The following is a 20,536-nucleotide window of genomic DNA, read 5'->3' on the forward strand; positions in this document are numbered from 1 at the left end:
CCGCTAGATCTCCAATAGACACCTGCTGGATCTCCAATAGATACCCGCTAGATCTCCAATAGACATGTGCTAGACTTCCAATAGACGCTGCTAAACCTCCAATTGACACTCGCTAGACTTCCAATAGACACCTGCTAGATCTCCAAAGACTTCCAATAGACACCCGCTAGACTTCCAACAGACACCCGCTAGACTTCCAACAGACACCCGCTAGACTTCCAACAGACACCCGCTAGACTTCCAACAGACACCCGCTAGACTTCCAACAGACACCCGCTAGACCTCCAACAGAAATCCGCTAGACCTCCAACAGACACCTGCTAGACCTCCAACACACACCTGCTAGACCTCCAACGCACACCAGCTAGACTTCCAACAGACACCCGCTAGACTTCCAACAGACACCCGCTAGACTTCCAACAGACACCCGCTAGACTTCCAACAGACACCTGCTAGACTTCCAACAGACACCAGCTAATATTCAAATAGACACCCACTAGATTTCCAATAAACAACTGCTAGACCTCCAACAGACACATACTAGACTTGAAATAGACACCCACTATAATTCTAGTAGACACCCACTAGACCTCCAACAGACACCCACTAGACTTCCAATAAACATCTGTTACACCTCCAATAGACACCCGCTAGACTTCCAATAGACATCTGCTAGATCTCCAATAGACACCCGCTAGATCTGCATTAGACACTCGGTAGACTTTCAATAGACGCACGCTAGATCTCCAAATACTTGCAATAGAGACCCACTAGACTTCCAAGAGAGACCTGCTAGACCTCCAGACACCGAAATAGTTCCAAAATCAATCAATTAAAAGGTTCATGAAAAGAAATTTCATTGGTGTGAAAGAGTTAATTTCATAACATGAGCAAGCCGAAAAAACAATTGTGCTGTTGGAGCAGGATAGCTCTATTGGGAGAAGGCTATGCAAAGATTCTTGAAAGAGGCTACATAAGCTGAAACGTGTTGAAGTACTGCATTCAACTGAAGGGCTTTTACACTGGAAGTTACACTGAAGAAAATATTCAGAGCGCTCTGTTAAAACCTTGGTAACTTTTTTTTTCCATGGTTGATTTTTCTTTTTTTTTAAATATTTTCTTTTTATTGAGGTAAATTAAGTTGAGTACAGACATATTAAGGCAATGAAAGAGAAACAATCATATCTCTTTAAGTTACAACTGATATCCAGAGCATCTGGGAATATGAAAGTATGCAACAAAACACAGAATACAATTAACAAAGCAGGCTGGGGTATATACTACAACAGCGACTGTCTTCTGCTCAACCCTGGATAAGAACAGTTTACCTCTTTATCTGGGCTACTTTATATAACCTTCCCGGGTGTGAATTCATACTCCACTCTTTAGCTCCCAGCTGGAACCTTGGTAACTTTTAATAGCCTGAACTGTCTTGGCAATTAACTAACGGATCACAGTCTGTATTTGGTTACAATTGTAGCAACCTGGACTTGCACATTTCAGCTGAGGCGCAGACCACTCAGTAATCCGTGACTCTGATTGGTGGAAGGATAGTCACGTGACTTCAGACACGCCGAGGAACGGACACCAGTAGAGATACTCCTTGAGCGTCCTCCATCACACTGTTAAGGTATTGTGTCAACTAAACACCAACCTTTGTGTTTTCAAATACACGGAGAAGCATCTTTGAAATTAGCTTCGTATTCTGGGCGAGTCTCATTTGATTGCGCTAAACTCCGATAAACATTCCACTTCTGAAATACAGATCTGTTTGAGTTTAAACTCAAATCACCTGCACCAAGTATTTTGACTGTGTTTTATGCCACAAAGTTATCCCTTTGCATAGCCTTCTCCCAATAGAGCTATCCTGCTCCAACAGCACAATTGTTTTTTCGGCTTTGCTCCTGTTATGAAATTAACTCTTTCACACCAATGAAATTTCTTTTCATGAAACTTTTAATTGATTGATTTTGGAACTATTCCGGAATTTTGTGAAAAAGATCATCATATATTCCCAATGAAGTTTTTTATTGAAGTTTTTATTAGTTAAACCACCGTTTATTAAATATTATTTATTTTAATACCTTTTTAGTATTGTATCACTGTTGTGCACTTATATAATTACCAAATGAATTTATAAACCTTTATCATACTTCTGCTCATTGGAAATTTCTTAACTTTTTAAACCTCTATCATATAGCAGCTTATTTTAGCGCTCCCTAATTTATTTGTCTCATTTTTATCTTTTGGGTGTTATTGGAACTAACTCACGTTTTTTAGGGTAGCCATTTTGTGCTATATATAGGCCTTTTTTTATTTATTAGACCTCCAGACACCCACTAGACCTCCAATAGAAACCCACTAGACTTCCAATAACCACCCACTAGACCTGCAACAGACACCCACCAATCAGAAACTGTACATGAGAACATATATGGTCTAAAAGGAACATGAAACTCACATTTTTATCCTTGATTATTCATGATTCAGACAGAGCATACAATTTTAAAAAGTTTATGTAATGGTATTCTTTCTTGAAGAGCATACCTAGGTAAATAATGTGCACATATCTGTAGCCTTATATGGCTGCAGTTTGTGTAAACACTGCTAATATTTAGTGCTCTTGCAAAACTGCTGCTATATAACTACAGCAGGTAATACTATTTTGCAATATAATTCTTGCCATCCCAGACATGTAGTCAAGGGTATACCCAAAGGAGAATTTATCCGTATTAAAAGAAATTGCACCAGAGAATCAGAGTATCAAAGAAAAGCTAATGAAGCTATTAAAAGACTTAAAGACTGAGGTTATACAAAAGAAGTCCTCATCACAGCCAAAAATAGTGTTGGCAAAATGCATAGGGCTGATCTCCTTAAATACACCAAAAGAATAAACAAAAACATTAACAAGAAACGAAAAAACCTAAGTTTATTACAGCTTCTAGTCTTGAATTTAACAAAATATGTGACATTGTCAAAGAGTCTCTGCCTATCTTGTACTCTGATCCCACCCTTAACCCCTTAATGACTGACGATGTACGGCGTACGTCCTCAAAAAAATACAGTTAACGACCGAGGACGTACGCCTTTCCGGGTATTGCAGTGATGCCTCAATATCGAAGCATCCTGCAATAACCTTTCTTACCCCTCTGATGCAGAGAGAGACACTCTGTGGCCCTTTGTGCACCGGATATCGATGGCCGCAATCGTTGGTGGGTTGGAACCGATTTGGGAGGCGGGTGGGCGGCCATCGATGGCTTCTTCCAGTAAGAGGGGGGAGGGAGCAGGTGGGAACCGCTAATCTACAGAAACATTTTATGCTAAAATGTGGGAGAAAGAGGGGGAGGGAATAAATGTAAAAACGATCTAAGGGATCTGAGTGGGGGTTCGTCTTTGGGGGGGGGGGAGTTACACTACAGAAAAAAAAAATCTATTTTATTGTAAACTGTTTACTGGTAGACAGCTGCCAGTACCCAAGATGGCTCCCAATAAGGTAAAGGGGGAGGGTTAGAGAGGTGTTTGGGGGGGGGATCAGGGAGGTTGGGGGCTAAGGGAGGACCCTACACAGCAGCATATGTAAATATGCTTAAAGAAATAAGATACCTTTTATTTTAGTACTGGCAGACTTTCTGCCAGTACTTAAGATGGCAAGGACAATTGTGGGGTGGCAGAGGAAAGAGAGCTGTTTGGGAGGGATCAGGGGGTGTGATGTGTCAGGTGGGAGGCCGATCTCTACACTAAAGCTAAAATTAACCCTGCAAGCTCCCTACATGCTCCCTAATTAACCCCTTCATTGATGGGCATAATACACGTGTGGTGCGCAGTGGCATTTAGCGGTCTTCTAATTACCAAAAAGCAATGCAAAAGCCATATATGTCTGCTATTTATGAACAAAGTGGATCCCAGAGAAGCATTTACAACCATTTGTACCATAATTGCACATGCTGTTTGTAAATAATTTCAGTGAGAAACCTAAAGTTTGTGAAAATGTTTGTGAAAATGTGAAAAAAAATTTTTATTTGATCGCATTTGGCGGTGAAATGGTGGCATGAAATATACCAAAATGGGCCTAGATCAATACTTTGAGTTGTCTACTACACTACACTAAAGCTAAAATTAACTGGACCGAGGCTAACTGGGGTCAGGCCAGAAGAGCATTGAAGATCGCTCTCAGCTCCAGAATGTTGAAAGGTAGAACAGAATCTGACTGAATCCAAACTCCCTGAGCCTTTGGGGAGCCCTAGACTGCTCCCTATCCTAGAAGGCTGGCGTCTGTTATCGCAATCACCCAAGATGGTCTGCGAAAGCAGGTTCCCTGGGATAGATGATCTAGAGACAACCACCATTGAAGAGAATCCCTTGTCTCCTGCTCCAGTAGTATTCGAGGAGACATGTTTAACTGCAGAGGTCTGAGGTGGAACCGAGCAAACGGGATGATGTCCATTGCTGCTACCATCAGCCCGATTACCTCCATGCACTGAGCCACTGATGGCCGAGGAGTGGACTGAAGAGCTAGACAAGTATCTAGGATCTTTGATTTCCTGACTTCTTTCAGAAAAATCTTCATTGATAGGAAATCTATTATGGTTTCCAAGAAAGTTACCCTTGTCTTTGGAACTAAGGAACTCTTTTCCAAATTTACCTTCCATCCGTGAGATCGCAGGAAGTATAGCAGAATTTCCCTGTGGGATCTTGCTTGTTGTAAAGACGGCGCCTGGACTAGGATGTCGTTCAGATAGGGCGCCACTGCAATGCCCCATAACTGAAGCACCGCCAACAGCAAACCCAGAACCTTTGAGAAAATTCTGGGAGCTGTGGCAAGACCAAATGGCAGAGCCACAATTTGGAAGTGTTTGTCTAGAAAGGCAAACCATAGAAATCTGTGATGATCCCTGTGAATGGAAACATGCAAGTACGCGTCCTTTAAATCCATAGTTGTCAAAAAATTGACCCTCTTGGACCAAAGGTTGAATGGAACAAAAAGTTTCCATCTTGAAGGAAAGTATGCTGAGGAGTTTGTTTAGATTCTTGAGATCTAAAATAGGCCTGAAGGTTCCCTCCTTTTTTGGGAACCACGAACAGATTGGAATAAAATCCCAGACACCGTTCCTGATTTGGAACAGGAACTATCACTCCCAGGTCGGAGAGGTCTTGTATGCAGTGTAAGAACGCCTCTCTTTTTGTCTGGTCTACAGATAATCTTGAAAGCAGAAACCTGCCTCTGGGAGGAAAACTTTTGAACTCTAGTTTGTATCCCTGGGACACTATTTATACTGCCCAGGGATCCTGAACATCTCGAACCCAAGTCTGAGCAAAGAAGGAAAGTCTGCCCCCTACAAGATCTGGTACCAGATCGGGGGCAGACCATTCATGCTGACTTTGATTCAATGGCAGGTTTCTTGGCTTGTTTCCCCTTATTTCAAGACTGATTGGGTCTCCATGCAGGTTTAGACTGTTCCTGCTTGGAGGCGGAAGAGGAAGAATTTCCTTTGAAATTTTGAAAGGAATGGAAATTACTCTGCCGTCCCTTTTGTTTTCTTCTCTTGTTCTGAGGAAAAAGGTGAACCTTACCTCCCATAATATCAGAAATAATTTCAGTCAAGCCAGGTCCAAACAAGGTCTTCCCCTTGTAAGTAATCGCCAGAAGCTTAGAATTAGAGGATACATCCACAGACCAAGGTCTTAACTATAGGGCTCTGCAAGCTAGAACAGAGAAACCTGAAATCTTTGCTCCCAGTTTGATAACTTGAAGGGAAGCATCTGTAATAAAGGAATTAGCCACTTTAAGAGCTTTTATCCTGTCCTTTATTACATCCAGGGGAGTTTCTGTCCTAATAGCATCAGACAACGCATCAAACCAATATGCCGCCGCACTAGTGACGGTAGCAATGCACACAGCTGGCTGCCATTGTAAGCCCTGGTGTACATACATCTTCTTGAGTAATGCCTCTAATGTTTTGTCCATAGGATTTTTGAAAGCACAACTATCCTCTATGGGTATAGTAGATCTCTTAGCTAAAGTGGAAACAGCTCCTTTCACCTTGGGGACTGTCTGCCAAGCCTCCTTAACTGAGTTGGTGATGGGAAACATCTTATAAATATAGGGGATGGAGAAAAAAGGTATACCCGGACTCTCCTACTCCTTATAACTTACTGGACTCTCTAGGATAGACTACGCCGGTAGTGTCGGAGTCGCCCAGAGTAGCTAAAACCTCCTCAAGTAACAAATGGAGGCATTCAGCTAAAACTGGAAGAAAACAACCTCAGGATCAGGTGAAGATATTACCCCATCCGAGTCTGAGAATTCCCCCCCAGATACTACCGAAGTATCTTCCTCTTTCAGGTTACAGAGAAGAAACATTTGGAATAGTAACTACTGAATCAATCACACTAAATGATTGAAAATATGTCTTCTTGTACTCTTTCCTACAGCGTGGGAAAAACAGACAATGCATGAAATGCATGGTAACTCCAGGTGGAGTGTGAGAGGAAGCGCAGGGCACTGTATGTGGGCCATAAATTTTTTGGGACACTATAGGAGAAATTTGTGGCATAGCTTGACCATTGTCAACAGACTCCTAAACAGCATACACCTTAGAAGGAGTAGGTTCAGAAAAGAGTGACATTTTTTAATAAAAATTAACACATAAAAAATGTTACTGTCTCTTTAAATTTTAAAATGTAACTTTTTGTGTGCAGAAGGAAACTAAAATAGTACACAATTACTGCAGAACCTATCTACACCTCAGCTAAACCGTGCTGAGGTGCCCATCTGCCCTTCTAATACCCAAACTTTATTTCAAGCCAACTCTGTTTTTGTATGCAGAAGGATTTTAACATGAAAAAAAAGTTACTGCTTATAAACTGATCATAAAAGGTCCGGAACGTAGCTGAAGCGCTCTCCGGTCCCACTTATATGGAAACATTAAGCATTGTGCTTAGCAGTGACTCTTTCTCCAAAACTGTGTACAATTTGATTACAAAAAGGTCCGGAACGCAGCTGTATCGCTGTCCGGAACCACTTCTCTGTAAACACTAAATACTGTGCTAAGCAGTCCCTCCTTTTCCGAATCGGAATTGGAGAGAAGAATGCGCAGCCCAAACTGGCGCCACACATAGTTCCGCCCATCGTGGGCGTAACAACAATCAAGTTCCCGGTCGCCATTATTATTGTTTTAACAACTAAGACACCCGGAGCTAACTGAACCTTCAGCAAACCTGGGGGCAAATTTGGCTACCGCATTCTAGATCACAGCTTAGCCCAAATATATGTAACCAAAATCCCACTGAGTCCTTACCCTCAGCCCAAGTGTTAAAAGGCCCCCAGAGATAAAGTCACCTAATCAGTCACCTCAGTCCCACTGCCTGCTAATAACGTGCGGTCACTGAAATCCCCTCCTTTTATATATATATAGGAGTTCTTTCCCAATTAAATAAAGTGCTCCACTTCCTCTGAGATCTTTTTCACCGACCCAGAATAAAAAGTCAGCACTTACCTTTAAAATCGTCCCGACAGCAGAGCAGCTCACCAGGATTGAGAGGTCCTCTCCCTCACATAGTCCTGTGGAAAAAGCATAAAGCCTGAGTCATTAGGGCAGCATCAATATATGGGAGGCACAGTGAGAATTATGCCCCACAAGTTCCCATTGCTCTAAAGCCACCACTGCTCTACTGAAGAGACAGATATGGACTACGGCTACACCCCAGAACAAAGCAGCACAATCTTGTACTACTTTAAAAATAATAAACTCTTGATTGAAGAATCTTTTTCCAACACCTAATTTACCACCTCCTTGCACTTAACGTAGGCAAAGAGAATGACTGGGTTGGGAGGGAAGGGAGGTGATATTTAGCAGCTTTCCTGTGGTGCTCTTTGCCGCCTCCTGCAGGTCAGGACTCATTGTGTCATTAAAAAGAAAGTGAACATTTTTTTTTTATTTGATCATATTTGAAATATACCAAAATGGACCTAGATCAATACTTTGGGATGTCTTATAAAAAAAATATATATACATGTCAAAGGATATTCAGGGATTCCTGAAAGATATCAGTGTCCCAATGTAACTAGCGCTGATTTTGAAAAAAAGTGGTTTGGAAATAGCAAAGTGCTACTTGTTGTATTTATTGCCCTATAACTTGCAAAAAAAGCAAAGAACATGTAAACATTGGGTATTTCTAAACTCAGGACAAAATTTAGAAACTATTTAGCATAGGAGTTTTTGTTGGTTGTAGATGTGTAACAGATTTTGGGGGTCAAAGTTAGAAAAAGTGTGTTTTTTTCCATTTTTTCCTCATATTTTATAAAAAAATTAATATTAAATTATAAGATATGATGAAAATAATGGTATCATTAGAAAGTCCATTTAATGGCGAGAAAAATGGTATATAATATGTGTGGGTACAGTAAATGAGTAAGAGGAAAATTACAGCTAAACACAAACACTGCATAAATGTAAAAACAGCCTTGGTCCCAAACGGACAGAAAATGGAAAAGTGTTGTGGTCATTAAGGGGTTAAAGTTATCATTGAAGAAGGTTGTGATTGTATACCGAAAAAAGGAAAAATTCTGGGCAATTATTTGTCCCCCTCAGATCTGAAGCCACAAGTCAATAAATGCTATTTACAAAAAAAAGAAGGGGTACAAGGCCTATATGCAAAACATGTGGTTTCGTATTTGAGGGTAACACATTTAAATCTACCTCTACTCAGCAGGAACATGACATAAATTTCTTTATACATCGTGCCACTACTCATGTCGTGTATTTACTCACCTGTAAACTGTGTAAAAACAATATGCAGGGATAACTATAAGACATATACGTTCCATTGAAGATGAGGATATAGACTCCAGTAGCTAGGCACTTTAAACAACTACATGTTTTGTGAGTGGCCCAGCAGTGGAACAGTTAATAAGGGAACCATATCTTGCAGACTGCATTGTGTGGTGTTTCCTAATTGCTCTAATTAACTATTTCACTGCTGGGCCACTCACAAAACTGGCTTTTGAGGGAACACTGGCGGTAATAGAGAAATGATTCTGAACAAAAGGGAAGTTTTCTGAATGTTTACTTTACAAACCAGCTATCCCTAGGGCTTAATATGAGGAGAGATCTAAACTTGTTTACCTAAAGATGGTCTCTAAAATAAATTCCTTTGTGATCTAACTGATGACGATTTTTTCTAATAATGAGCATATATAGTTATTTATTGTTTGGTACGATAAGATAATTCTGTACTAAAAGTTATGATTTAATGACAAAAAGTACCAGCATTGCTCTATGTGAATTTAATCATATATAAATGCAAATAATGATGATGCTCTTTATTTAGCAATGCAGTATCAGGCAGTTATTGTAAAATATAAATCTGTGGTATACCACTTTAAATTTTCGCCTTAAATAGGTGTATGAACAGGTGCACAGGTAAGCAGTGATCAAGTGCGCATGCACGAAAAGCGTCTGCACTGTCAACCTGTTCATCTACCGGATACTTGTGTTTTATGTACTGACCTTTGTATGCTTTTAACATTGGATTACATTTTGTATTTTATCGTTGCCCGATGTTGGACAGTGCGCTTTCTTTTTTGTATGTTTTCTGGAATGTTTTGCGTGTGAAGCAGACACGCTTGAAAGCAGCATTTGCTATTGGACTATAAGGGAGGAAGTTCCCGCCCACTCTCCATTGTGCCGTAGACCGAAAGATTCAACAAAGGAGAGACTACCGTGAGCGCTCCTGGTAAGCAAGATTGTTTGTTCTTTTCAAATCTGCTGCCATTTACTGCTCTAGATACACACATGCCCCTGAGGCTACTTACCTCAACAAAGGACACCAAAAGAACTAAATATATTTTGATAATACAAATCAATTGATTTTTTTCATTTTTTTTTATTGTGGGTTTCATGTCCTGTTAAGCAGATATATGCCTGTACCCTGGCAGCAGTGAGTACGTGTTTTAGTGATGGCATCACTGGGCAAAAAGACAGGAGATTGTTGCTATCTTTAAATTGAATATTATTACAAATGTTCCCCTTGACATTCAGTCTGCTTTTCTAAATTTCTGCAGGTTACATGTTAATGATCAAAACAATTACATTTGACTATTGACTGCAGTAAGTCTAGGAGAAAATATACGGTATAAAAATGTTTCATTTGATTAAGCAAAAAAAAAAAAAGCCTATTAAGAATCTTTGGTTAACGTGTAATTAGTTTAAAAGGAATATGGCCAACATGTTTCTTTTCAAAGAATGTGTTGAACCACTTTCCAGAGATGTGAGGAAGCACTGCCAGTAATATGTGGAAGCACTGGCAGTAATGTGAGGAAGCACTGCCAGTAATGTGAGGAAGCACTGCCAGTAATGTGAGGAAGCACTGCCAGTAATGTGTGGAAGCACTGCCAGTAATGTGAGGAAGCACTGCCAGTGATGTGAGGAAGCACTGCCAGTAATGTGTGGAAGCACTGCCAGTAATGTGTGGAAGCACTGCCAGTAATGTGAGGAAGCACTGCCAGTGATGTGAGGAAGAACTGCCAGTAATGTGAGGAAGCACTGCCAGTGATGTGAGGAAGAACTGCCAGTAATGTGAGGAAGCACTGCCAGTAATGTGAGGAAGCACTGCCAGTAATGTGTGGAAGCACTGCCAGTAATGTGAGGAAGCACTGCCAGTGATGTGAGGAAGCACTGCCAGTGATGTGAGGAAGCACTGCCAGTGATGTGAGGAAGCACTGCCAGTGATGGGAGGAAGCACTGCCAGTGATGGGAGGAAGCACTGCCAGTAATGTGAGGAAGCACTGCCAGTGATGTGAGGAAGCACTGCCAGTAATGTGAGGAAGCACTGCCAGTAATGTGAGGAAGCACTGCCAGTAATGTGAGGAAGCACTGCCAGTGATGTGAGGAAGCACTGCCAGTAATGTGAGGAAGCACTGCCAGTGATGTGAGGAAGCACTGCCAGTGATGTGAGGAAGCACTGCCAGTAATGTGAGGAGTCAGGGATGATGTAAATCCAGCCTGTGATCACAATGTTTATTATGTAAAAAAAGGAGTTATTAATGTTACCTGGTATCTCCTTCCGGCACACTGGGCAGCACTCGCCAGGTTCCTGCACCTTCACTTCACCCTGCACAGAGACAAAGAGCTGATCAGATGCGTCACATATACTAGGAGAGTGATGTGACTTCAGCGCAGGCAATACAGAGGGGGTATTTACCAGCAGACAATACAGAGGGGGTATTTACCAGCAGACAATACAGAGGGGGTATTTACCAGCAGACAATACAGAGGGGGTATTTACCAGCAGACAATGCAGAGGGGGTATATACCAGCAGACAATACAGAGGGGGTATTTACCAGCAGGCAGTACAGAGGGGGTTATTTACCAGCAGACAATACAGAGGGGGTATTTACCAGCAGGCAGTACAGAGGGGGTATTTACCAGCAGACAATACAGAGGGGGTATTTACCAGCAGACAATACAGAGGGGGTATTTACCAGCAGGCAGTACAGAGGGGGTATTTACCAGCAGACAATACAGAGGGGGTATTTACCAGCAGACAATACAGAGGGGGTATTTACCAGCAGACAATACAGAGGGGGTATTTACCAGCAGACAGTACAGAGGGGTTATTTACCAGCAGACAATACAGAGGGTGTATTTACCAGCAGACAGTACAGAGGGGTTATTTACCAGCAGACAATACAGAGGGTGTATTTACCAGCAGACAATACAGAGGGGGTATTTACCAGCAGACAATACAGAGGGGGTATTTACCAGAAGGCAGTACAGATGGGGTATTTACCAGCAGACAGTACAGAGGGGGTATTTACCAACAGAGGATATAGAGGGCGTATTTACCAGCAGACAATACAGACAGGGTATTTACCAGCAGACAATACAGAGGGGGTATTTACTAGCAGACAATACAGAAAGGGAATTTAACAGCACACAATACAGAATGGGTATTTACTATCAGGTAGTACAGAGGGGGGTATTTACTAGCACACAATACAGAAGGGGTATTTACCAGCAGACAATAGAGAGTAAATAGAGAGGTATTTACCAGCAAACAAATCAGAAGGGGTATTTACCAGCATACAATACAGAGGGGGTATTTACTATCAGGCAGTACAGAGGGGGTATTTATCACCAGACAGTACAGAAGGTGCATTTAGTACCAGACAGTACAGAGGGAGTATTTACTATCAGACAGTACATAGGGGGTATTTACTGTCAGGCAGTACTGAGGGGGTATTTACTGTCAGGCAGTACAGAGGGGTATTTACCAACAGACAACAAAGATGGGGTATTTACTGTCAGGCAGTACAGAGGGGGTATTAACTGTCAGGCAGTACAGAGGGGGTATTTAATATCAGGCAGTACAGAGGGGGATATTTACCTACAGGCAGTACAGAGGGGGTATTTACCAGCAGGCAGTACAGAGGAGGTATTTACCACCAGGCAGTACAGAGGGGGTATTTAATATCAGGCAGTAAAGAGGGGGTATTTAATATCAGGCAGTACAAAAGGGGATATTTACCTCCAGGCAGTAAAGAGGGGGGCATCCCGCAGTGCAGACACTGACCCCGTTCATACAGTGACACATCTCACACCCGTCCTGCCATTCAGTGCCGGGCTACAGACAGAGACAAACCTAGGATTAGTTTACAGGTAGCAGCTCAGTATTTTACATTTGCAGTTTGGGATCACAGTATTTATTATGTAAAAAAAAATTATCAGGTGTTCGATAACAGCAGCATTTTCTATCGAACTGTGAAACCTCTTCTGTTTGTTTCTGCAAGGAGTCAAAGCAAAATTACATGGATTCCCAGATTAAGGATGGGTTTATATTGACTCCTCACATGTTGTGACAGACAGGAAGGATGGGTTTATAGCTCCTCACAGGTTGTTCTAGAAAGGAGGGATGGGTTTATATCGGCTGCTCACAGGTTGTGACTGAGAGAAAGGATGGGTTTATATTGGTTGCTCAAAGGTTGTGACTGAGAGGAAGGGGGGGATAATATCGGCTCCTCACAGGTTGTGACTGAGAGGAAGAATGGGTTTATATCTGCTCCTCACAGGTTGTGATCGAAAGGAGGAATGGCTTTATATCTGCTCCTCACAGGTTGTGACAGAAAGGAGGAATGGCTTTATATCTGCTCCTCACAGGTTGTGACAAAAAGGAGGGATGGCTTTATATCTGCTCCTCACAGGTTGTGACTAAGAGGAAGAATGGGTTTATATCTGCTCCTCACAGGTTGTGATAAAAAGGAGGGATGGCTTTATATCTGCTCCTCACAGGTTGTGACAAAAAGGAGGAATGGGTTTATAGTGGCTCCTCACAGGTTGTGACTGAGAGAAAGGATGGGTTTATATTGGTTGCTCAAAGGTTGTGACTGAGAGGAAGGGGGGGATAATATCGGCTCCTCACAGGTTGTGACTGAGAGGAAGAATGGGTTTATATCTGCTCCTCACAGGTTGTGATCGAAAGGAGGAATGGCTTTATATCTGCTCCTCACAGGTTGTGACAGAAAGGAGGGATGGCTTTATATCTGCTCCTCACAGGTTGTGATAAAAAGGAGGGATGGCTTTATATCTGCTCCTCACAGGTTGTGACAAAAAGGAGGGATGGCTTTATATCTGCTCCTCACAGGTTGTGATAAAAAGGAGGGATGGCTTTATATCTGCTCCTCACAGGTTGTGACAAAAAGGAGGAATGGGTTTAAATCTGCCCCCCACAGGTTGTGACAGAAAGGAGGTATGGCTTTATATCTGCTCCTCACAGGTTGTGACAGAAAGGAGGGATGGGTTTGTATCTGTTTCTCACAGGCTGTGACAGAAAGGAGGGATGGCTTTATATCTGCTCCTCACAGGATGTGACAAAAAGGAAGAATGGAGGCTAGGTGTACTACAATTGTTTAAAATACAGAAATTTATTAAAAACAATTAAAATACAATAAAAAATATATCTCATGGATCCATGGTACAGCGAAAAATGTTTAACATAAAACAATCAACATTAATACATAGTTAAATATAGTAGAAACAAATGTTGCAAATTTAAGCACTGGCTAATGGAGTCTTTATATAAAAAAACAATCAGGTGAATTGGTCTGATCCAAGAAAGTACGATAAGACCACAAGTAATATCCAAATAATAAATGATAAATATCCAAACGTGATACAAAAACAGAGGGTGATAGATGATATTCAGATAATTCAAAAGTGTCCAAAAAAAGAAAAATGTTGATATTCAAAAAATGTTGATATTTGTGACTTCCGGTGCTCCTAAAAAACGTCCAGATGTGAAGATAAGTGGAAAAAGTAGAAGGGAAAAAGAAAATGGATGCGAAGAAACTTTCAAGTGTAGAAGATTAATTAGTGAATGTTAGTCTGTCAGCAAAGTCAAAAAACCTGTTTCAGTGTCAAAACATCGATTGTGGTGTTGTATCCAAGTTAGAAACAAAAATAAGGAACTCTTATTGCAGCATGATAAACAATTGAGACCACGGTCTCAAACCCAAGTGCAAAAAACAAAAAATCAAAAAATCATGTATCCAAATTCCCAAATGCTTGGCAAAAACAAACCTGTGAAAAAAACAAAAAGACAGCAATGTGCAGAAAAATAAAAACAATCAGCTAAGATCGAAATCAAACTCACCAGTACTGGTCTACGCGTTTCGGCCTCATATAGGCCTTTTTCAAGACTTGAAAAAGGCCTATATGAGGCCGAAACGCGTAGACCAGTACTGGTGAGTTTGATTTCGATCTTAGCTGATTGTTTTTATTTTTCTGCACATTGCTGTCTTTTTGTTTTTTTCACAGGTTTGTTTTTGCCAAGCATTTGGGAATTTGGATACATGATTTTTTGATTTTTTGTTTTTTGCACTTGGGTTTGAGACCGTGGTCTCAATTGTTTATCATGCTGCAATAAGAGTTCCTTATTTTTGTTTCTAACTTGGATACAACACCACAATCGATGTTTTGACACTGAAACAGGTTTTTTGACTTTGCTGACAGACTAACATTCACTAATTAATCTTCTACACTTGAAAGTTTCTTCGCATCCATTTTCTTTTTCCCTTCTACTTTTTCCACTTATCTTCACATCTGGACGTTTTTTAGGAGCACCGGAAGTCACAAATATCAACATTTTTTGAATATCAACATTTTTCTTTTTTTGGACACTTTTGAATTATCTGAATATCATCTATCACCCTCTGTTTTTGTATCACGTTTGGATATTTATCATTTATTATTTGGATATTACTTGTGGTCTTATCGTACTTTCTTGGATCAGACCAATTCACCTGATTGTTTTTTTATATAAAGACTCCATTAGCCAGTGCTTAAATTTGCAACATTTGTTTCTACTATATTTAACTATGTATTAATGTTGATTGTTTTATGTTAAACATTTTTCGCTGTACCATGGATCCATGAGATATATTTTTTATTGTATTTTAATTGTTTTTAATAAATTTCTGTATTTTAAACAATTGTAGTACACCTAGCCTCCGTTAGTTGGCGCCCGGGACCCCTCCCACACTTGCAGTTTTTCTAGGTGCTTGCTAGGTATCACCTCTCCCAGGCCAATAGGTGTTTGCTGGCGCTTTGAGTACACCCACCACTCAAAAAGGAAGAATGGGTTTATAGTGGCTCCTCATAGGTTGTGACTGAGAGGAAGGGTGGGATAATATTGGCTCCTTACAGGTTGTGACAGAAAGGAGGGATTGATTTATATCTGCTCCTCACAGGTTGTGACAAAAAGGTGGAATGGGTTTATAGTGGCTCCTCAAAGGTTGTGACTGAGAGGAAGGATGTGTTTATATCTGCTCCTTACAGGTGGTGACTGAAAGGAGGGATGTGTTTATATCTGCTCCTCATAGGTTATGACAAAAGGAGGAATGAGTTTATAGTGGCTCCTCACAGGTTGTGACTGAGAGAAAGGATGGGTTTATATTGGCTCTTCAAAGGATGTGACTGAGAGGAAGGGTGGGATAATATTGACTCTTTAAAAGTTGTTACAGAAAGGAGGGATGGGTTTGTATCTGGCTCCTCACAGGTTGTGACAGAAAGGAGGAATGGGTTTATAGTGGCTCCCCACAGGTTGTGACTGAGAGGAAGGATGGGTTTATATCTGATCCTCACAATTTGTGCCAGAATGGAAGAATACGTTTCTTTATGTTCCTCACAGGTTGTGCCAGAAAGAAGGAATGGGTTTATTTCAGCTCCTCACAGGTTGTGCCAGAGAGCAAGGATGGGTTTATATTGGCTCCTCAGAGGTTGTTCCTGAGAAGAAGGATGAGTTTATATAAGTTACTCAGAGGTTGTGCCACTGAGGAAGTATGGGTTTTTATCTGCTCTTCACAGGTTGGGCAAGAGAGGATGGATGGGTTTATATTGGCTTCACACAGGTTGTGCCAGAGAAAAGAAAATAATAACCATGAGAACTGAACCTATCACTGACATAATTGTTGTGCAAAGATCTCCAGCTACTCACAAGGTGGACGCTGCCTTTAGATTTGCACTCGCAGTGAGCAGCCGTCAAGCACAGACCGCTGCTGCTCCTGTATCTCCCAGCATCACACACGCAGCCCTCCCAACCTCCAAAGCTGCAGTTCCTAAAGGGGTCCTCGTACACCTCTTGGCAGGTACGCTCACAAAACTCTGGTCCAGCTGATGATCTTCTCCATCTCTCTCCGATGGGGCAACCTACAGGCAACAAAAATAAAATGAACCTACAGCCATTATGCCCCACTAAGCACATCTCTCCCACCTGCCCTCCTGGTATCTTCCTGCTGTTCTCCTGTGAAAGTCTGAGACAGGACCCAGTGACAGTCTGAGACAGGACCCAGTGACAGTCTGAGACAGGACCCAGTGACAGTCTGAGACAAGATCCAGTGACAGTCTGAGACAAGATCCAGTGACAGTCTGATACAGGACCCAGTGACACTGAGGGACAAGACCCAGTGACAGTAAGGGACAGGACACAGTGACAGTCTGGTACAGGACCCGGTGACAGTCTGAGACAAGACCCAGTGACAGTAAGGGACAGGGCCCAGTTCCAGTAAGGGACATGACCCAGTTACAGTAAGGGACAGGACCCAGTGACAGTCTGAGACAAGACCCAGTGACAGTAAGGGACAGGACCCAGTTACAGTAAGGGACAGGACCCAGTGACAGTCAAGGCTAGGACAAGATAAAGTGACATTCCGGGCACAGACACCTGATGAGGTTAAATAAATACTCACTGCAGTCTGGGAGGGAACATGTCCTCTGACGGGTGGGAGATCCAGAGCATTCTTCACCCCCATACATGCGCTGCTGGATCTGGTGCCGCTTTGATGTTTGCTCCCCAGTACCACAGGTGACTGAGCATGGAGACCAATCTGACCACAGGGACCACAGGCAATCCACTGCAGGATCAGGGGGATACAACAACAATAATATAGAGTTTATTAATGACGCAAATTATTAAACACACACACACATATAAATGCTTACATACAGACAACTATATATATAATGAAATAAAGAAATAGGAAAAGACTATCCTATCCAGCACTCACTAATTCCCAAATGCAATAAATGGATATAACCACTAAGGAAAGAACAATTGACACAATAGAATATTGATAATATCAATCACAGCGAATATAAAAATATAAGTTTAACATAATTACATTTATTGTCACACTCAAAAAACGACTATCAATATACATTTAATATTATTTAGCCTTATTTTAACCATAGTGCACTAATGGAACTAAAAAAGAGAGCTTTCATGAGAAAGACAAATGGTAAATGAAAAAAACAAATCAATTCCAGCAAAGAAAAATAAGTTCCAGATCCCTGCTACAACACAGGGAAAAGGGATCTATAATACCATTCCCAAAAAGCACTAGGAATAGTTAAAAGTCCGGGAGGAACAAAGATTTATAACAGAGTTGGCTGTTTATATATAATATATATATATACCGTATATATATGAACAAAAAAGGAGGAGATGACCTAAGCGCACAAGACTACAGTATATCTTTTATAGAATATGAGGCGAAATATAAAATAAGTATATAGACAGATTAAATTAATATATAAAGAGCGGAGAATGTATACCCACAATAGGCAAACTATCTGTGTTCAGGGGAGGTGGCTTCTAAATGCCAGAAATGGCAAAAAAATGTATAAAAATAGTGAAAACGATATAAAAAAGTCTGTAATATAAGCAGAGTCTGTAATATAAGCAGTTGGGTTAATGCAGTTCATAAAAGGGGAATATATATTTACAAGTCAAAGTTCATGGTGCGCATCGCAAGGCTGGATGTGTTCTTATCCGTGACTAAAGCTGAAAAATTGGTACTCCCTGACAGTTAACTTAATCCTATGAGGTAAGGTATGCGCTCAAGTACAGCCTTCCGTCCAGGACACGATCGGACTAGCTACAGCTTGATCCCCCTCAGGAAAGTGGGGTACCGGATAGTGTGATACCGTTTATTAAAGGTAAAAGTATGCAACACACAAAGTGCCATTAACCTCTGATGAAGAAGTATTGTATCGAAATAAACATTGAAACGCGTAAGGTATGGTGTAGTGGGCTACCCGGTCCTGGTAGACGCCATTTGGAAGCCATATAAGTTTACACCGTGTGAAAAACGCTGCTTGATTGTAATCTTGAGCCTGTACATACCTAATTCGTTGAGGTACTTTCTTGTAAGCATATTCACTATCGGCTATATTACGAGTTTTGCGTTATGAGTGAAAAAGCAGCGTTATGGGTTATAACGCTGCTTTTTCACTACCGCTGCTATTACGAGTCTTGAAGGTACAGCTGTACCGCACACTTTTTTTGGCCATACCGCAAATTAAGTTACGCAATTTGTGTAAAGTCTTTTTTCAATGGGACTTCCATAACGCCAATACTACAAGCTTTTTTTTGGAGGCCAAAAAGTGAGCGGTACAGCCTATCCTGCAAGATTCGTAACGCATTCTAAAATCAGTAGTTATGAGTTTTACGCTAAAAAGCTGTAGCATAAAACTCATGACTAAAGTGCTAAAAAGTAGACTAACACCCATAAACTATCTATTAACCCCTAAACAGAGGCCCTCCCACATCGCAAACACTATAATAAAATTATTAACCTCTAAACTGCCGCTTCCGACATCACTGCCATTATAATAAACATATTAACCCCTAAACCGCCACACTCCTGCCTCACAAACACTAGTTAAATATTATTAACCCCTAATCTGCCGCCCCTAATGTCACCGCCACCTACCTGCATTTATTAACCCCTAATCTGCCGCTCCAAACGTCGCCGACACTATACTAAATGTATTAACACCCTAAACCTAAGTCTAACCCTAACACCCCCTAACTTAAATATAATTAAAATAAATCTAAATAAAACTTACTATTATTAACTAAATAATTCCTAATTAAAACTAAATAGTTACCTGTAAAATAAACCTAAGTTAGCTACAATATAACTAATAGTTACATTGTAGCTATCTTAGGTGTTATTTTTTATTTTACAGGTAAGTTAGTATTTATTTTAACTAGGTAGACTAGTTAGTAAATAGTTATTAACTATTTACTAACTACCTAGCTAAAATAAATACAAATTTACCTGTAAAATAAAACCTAACCTGTCTTACACTAACACCTAACCTTACACTACAATTAAATAAATAACATAAATTAAATACAATTAACTAAATTACAAAAAAAAAAACATAAATTACACAAAATAAAAAACAAATGATCAGATATTTAAACTAATTACACCTAATCTAATAGCCCTATCAAAATAAAAAAAGCCCCCCCTAAAATAAAAGTAAAAACCCTAGCCTAAACTAAACTGCCAATGGCCCTTAAAATGGCCTTTTGCGGGGCATTGCCCCAAAGAAATCAGCTCTTTTACCTATAAAAAAAAATACAAACAACAGTAAAACCCACCACCCACACAACCAACCCCCCAAATAAAATCCTAACTAAAAAAACCTAAGCTCCCCATTGTTCTGAAAAGGGCATTTGGATGGGCATTGCCCTTAAAAGGGCATTTAGCTCTATTTGCGCCCAAAGTCCCTAACCTAAAAATAAAACCCATCCAATAAACCCTTAAAAAAAACTAACACTAACCCCTGAAGATCCACTTACAGTTTTGAAGACCGGACATCCATCCTCATGGAAGCCGGGAGAAGTCTTCATCCAAGTGGCAAGAAGTCCTCAACGAAGCCAGGAGAAGTCTTCATCCAAGCTGGCAGAAGTGGTCCTCCCGACGGGCAGAAGTCTTCCTCAAGACGGCATCTTCTATCTTCATCCATCCGGCGCAGAACGGCTCCATCTTCAAGACATCCGGCGCGGAGCATCCTCTTCTTTCCATGGCCAACGATGAATGAAGGTTCCCTTAAATGATGTCATCCAAGATGGTGTCCCTTCAATTCCGATTGGCTGATAGAATTCTACCAGCCAATCGGAATTGAAGGGACGCCATCTTGGATGACATCATTTAAAGGAACTTTCATTCGTCGTTAGCCATTGAAA

General features: G+C 40.9%; 1 protein-coding gene across 1 annotated transcript in view; it reads right to left on the bottom strand.

Moving 5' to 3' along the window:
* LOC128661241 (SCO-spondin-like) overlaps window positions 1–20,536 on the bottom strand; it is a 624,208-nt gene that overhangs the window by 4,748 nt on the left and 598,924 nt on the right. The window contains exons 116-119 of the mRNA XM_053715520.1: window positions 17,244–17,408; window positions 16,493–16,704; window positions 12,530–12,625; window positions 11,052–11,112 (exon numbers count right to left, since the gene is read on the bottom strand). Coding sequence (XP_053571495.1) covers window positions 11,052–11,112; window positions 12,530–12,625; window positions 16,493–16,704; window positions 17,244–17,408 — 534 coding nt within the window. The remainder of the gene's footprint in view (window positions 1–11,051; window positions 11,113–12,529; window positions 12,626–16,492; window positions 16,705–17,243; window positions 17,409–20,536) is intronic.

The sequence above is a fragment of the Bombina bombina genome, chromosome 5, assembly GCF_027579735.1.
Source record: "Bombina bombina isolate aBomBom1 chromosome 5, aBomBom1.pri, whole genome shotgun sequence".
Classification (NCBI taxonomy): domain Eukaryota; kingdom Metazoa; phylum Chordata; class Amphibia; order Anura; family Bombinatoridae; genus Bombina; species Bombina bombina.